Source organism: Gekko japonicus, unplaced genomic scaffold, assembly GCF_001447785.1.
Source record: "Gekko japonicus isolate JY-2015 unplaced genomic scaffold, Gekko_japonicus_V1.1 scaffold313, whole genome shotgun sequence".
NCBI lineage: Eukaryota > Metazoa > Chordata > Lepidosauria > Squamata > Gekkonidae > Gekko > Gekko japonicus.
In genome coordinates this window covers 172,791-174,682 of record NW_015174283.1, presented here as the reverse complement: position 1 = coordinate 174,682, position 1,892 = coordinate 172,791, and the positions used below count along the sequence as shown (strand labels likewise).

The following is a 1,892-nucleotide window of genomic DNA, read 5'->3' as shown; positions in this document are numbered from 1 at the left end:
ACAGCACAAGGATCTACACTGCGTTACCAAAGTTAATCTGTGGCAGCCATTTTGCTGCTGTGCCCACCGGGCTGTGTCAGAATTCCAAATGTGGCCACAAGCTCAAAACCTCTGTGTCAGATAAAGTACAGGTTCTTTGTGCAGTACTGCTCTTCCCTTCTGGGGCAATTTAAAGGGTAGATAAGTCATCCGAGTATACATTTTTGGAGAAATGTGGTGAGAATTATTTATGCCATCCCAAATTCCTAATTGTTTCTGGGGGAGAGGTGAAAATGGAAGAAACACACCAATAGGCACTTGCTGCTGTCTGAGGGGGGAAACAGCAGTGTTAAGGACTGGGTAAAAACTGGTTAGCACAATCGCTTGCATTCTGTACGCTTTATTTATGGGTTGGGGCAAAAATTATACTTAGTATTAAAGGCAGACAGAGCAGTGACTGTATACTAATAAATGGTCGAAATTGGGCACAGCCCTGAATGAGGCATCAGTCACTGAAGCAGTCGCGGAGAGGCCAGCAAGAGGCCTTGCCTGTTTTTCCCATGTCTAATTAGAAAGGGCAGTCTGAAAAGCGAACAAGGTGGGACGCTGAAATTTGGACAGGGAGACAGTCATAATATTTGTCTTCAAATGTTACAAATTCTTCCAGTGATCACGCCGAAAGTATTTTTAATGCTTCCTTTCCCTCCTGCCATTTGAGAGCCATCAGGAACACAGGGGAAATGAGTTCGCCTTTCTTTCCTGACCTCTTCACCTTTAAAACCATATTCACACAAAACAGCTGCAAGCCATTTTTTCCGAGCCTTGTTAAGTGATACGGAGCCCTAGAGACGGCCCATTGGTCCACCAAATTCAGTGATGTCTCATCAGACATTTCTTTCTCATCACCTACTACCTGACCCTTTTAACTAGAGATGCTGGAAACATAGTACCTTCTGCATGCAAAGCTGATGCTCTGCTTCTGAGCTACAGCAAACTCCCCTCCTACTCCCCTACAAGCCCCATCATAAAGAGAAGTAATGTTCTTGTGCATCTCCCTCTCTCTCACCTGAACAGGGAGAACTTCCTCGCAGGCCACAAAAGCATTTGAGTAGCAGAGAGGATGACGGGAGGTTGGCTTTGCATCCGATGGGACAGGCTGGAGTCCTTTGTTTTGCTTGGAGAACGGGATGTGTGGGTTTCCCTGCTTTCTCTCCCATTCCCAGTATCGAGGACTGGAGACCATTAAGCAGTCCTGTTTTTGAAAACTATAACGTAACTTTATTAGGATATAAACAACAGATTTTTTAAAAAAGCACAGAAGGGGTCAGGGGAAGGTATGGTTCTTCGGGGAAGATATAATTTAGCGCTAAAGTGTCTCAACAGAAGCTCTTTCCTCATCTGGCCCCCTTGTGAACCTGTAGCAAAGAAGTGCCTAGTAAGAGCCCACAATGCACCGTGTGCCAACAGACCAGCCACCCAACTACTGCTCCCCCAAGCACTTGAGTTTGTCATGTTGGCTTGGGCTGGACTTGAGTTCGTTGCTGACCACTGGAGCAATTTTGGTCATTTTGACCCAGCTCGTACATTGCGGAGAGAAGATGGGGACTGTCTCCATTCACACCCTTCCCAGGGGTTCAAGGCAGGGGACCTGGGGTACAGTACAACTGCGCCAAGGTTTTGCTGAGAGCAGGACCCAAGTTCCTAGAACAGGGAAAAAGAGGGAGAGGAGGCATTAGAGGGTGGGGGAGGGTGCACCAACATCCCTCCCCTCCCACAGGCACACTTGGGACACAGCAGAAGAGTCCCCAGCAAACTGCAGAGGTGCAAGCCAGAGAGAGCAAGGAAGGCAGGGCAGGCCCTTCTCCAGCTTTCTCGTATGGAAAGCCAGCCCCCTTGAGGAACCAGGAACTCCC

General features: G+C 48.0%; 1 protein-coding gene across 1 annotated transcript in view; it reads right to left on the bottom strand.

Annotated features, from left to right (window-relative positions):
* Window positions 1-1,298: 1,298 nt before the first annotated feature.
* Window positions 1,299-1,892, bottom strand: part of MUS81 (MUS81 structure-specific endonuclease subunit) — a 13,070-nt gene continuing 12,476 nt past the window's right edge. Inside the window, exon 16 of the mRNA XM_015423919.1 lies at window positions 1,299-1,680. Within this exon, the coding sequence (XP_015279405.1) occupies window positions 1,614-1,680 (67 nt within the window). The 3' untranslated portion in view covers window positions 1,299-1,613. The remainder of the gene's footprint in view (window positions 1,681-1,892) is intronic.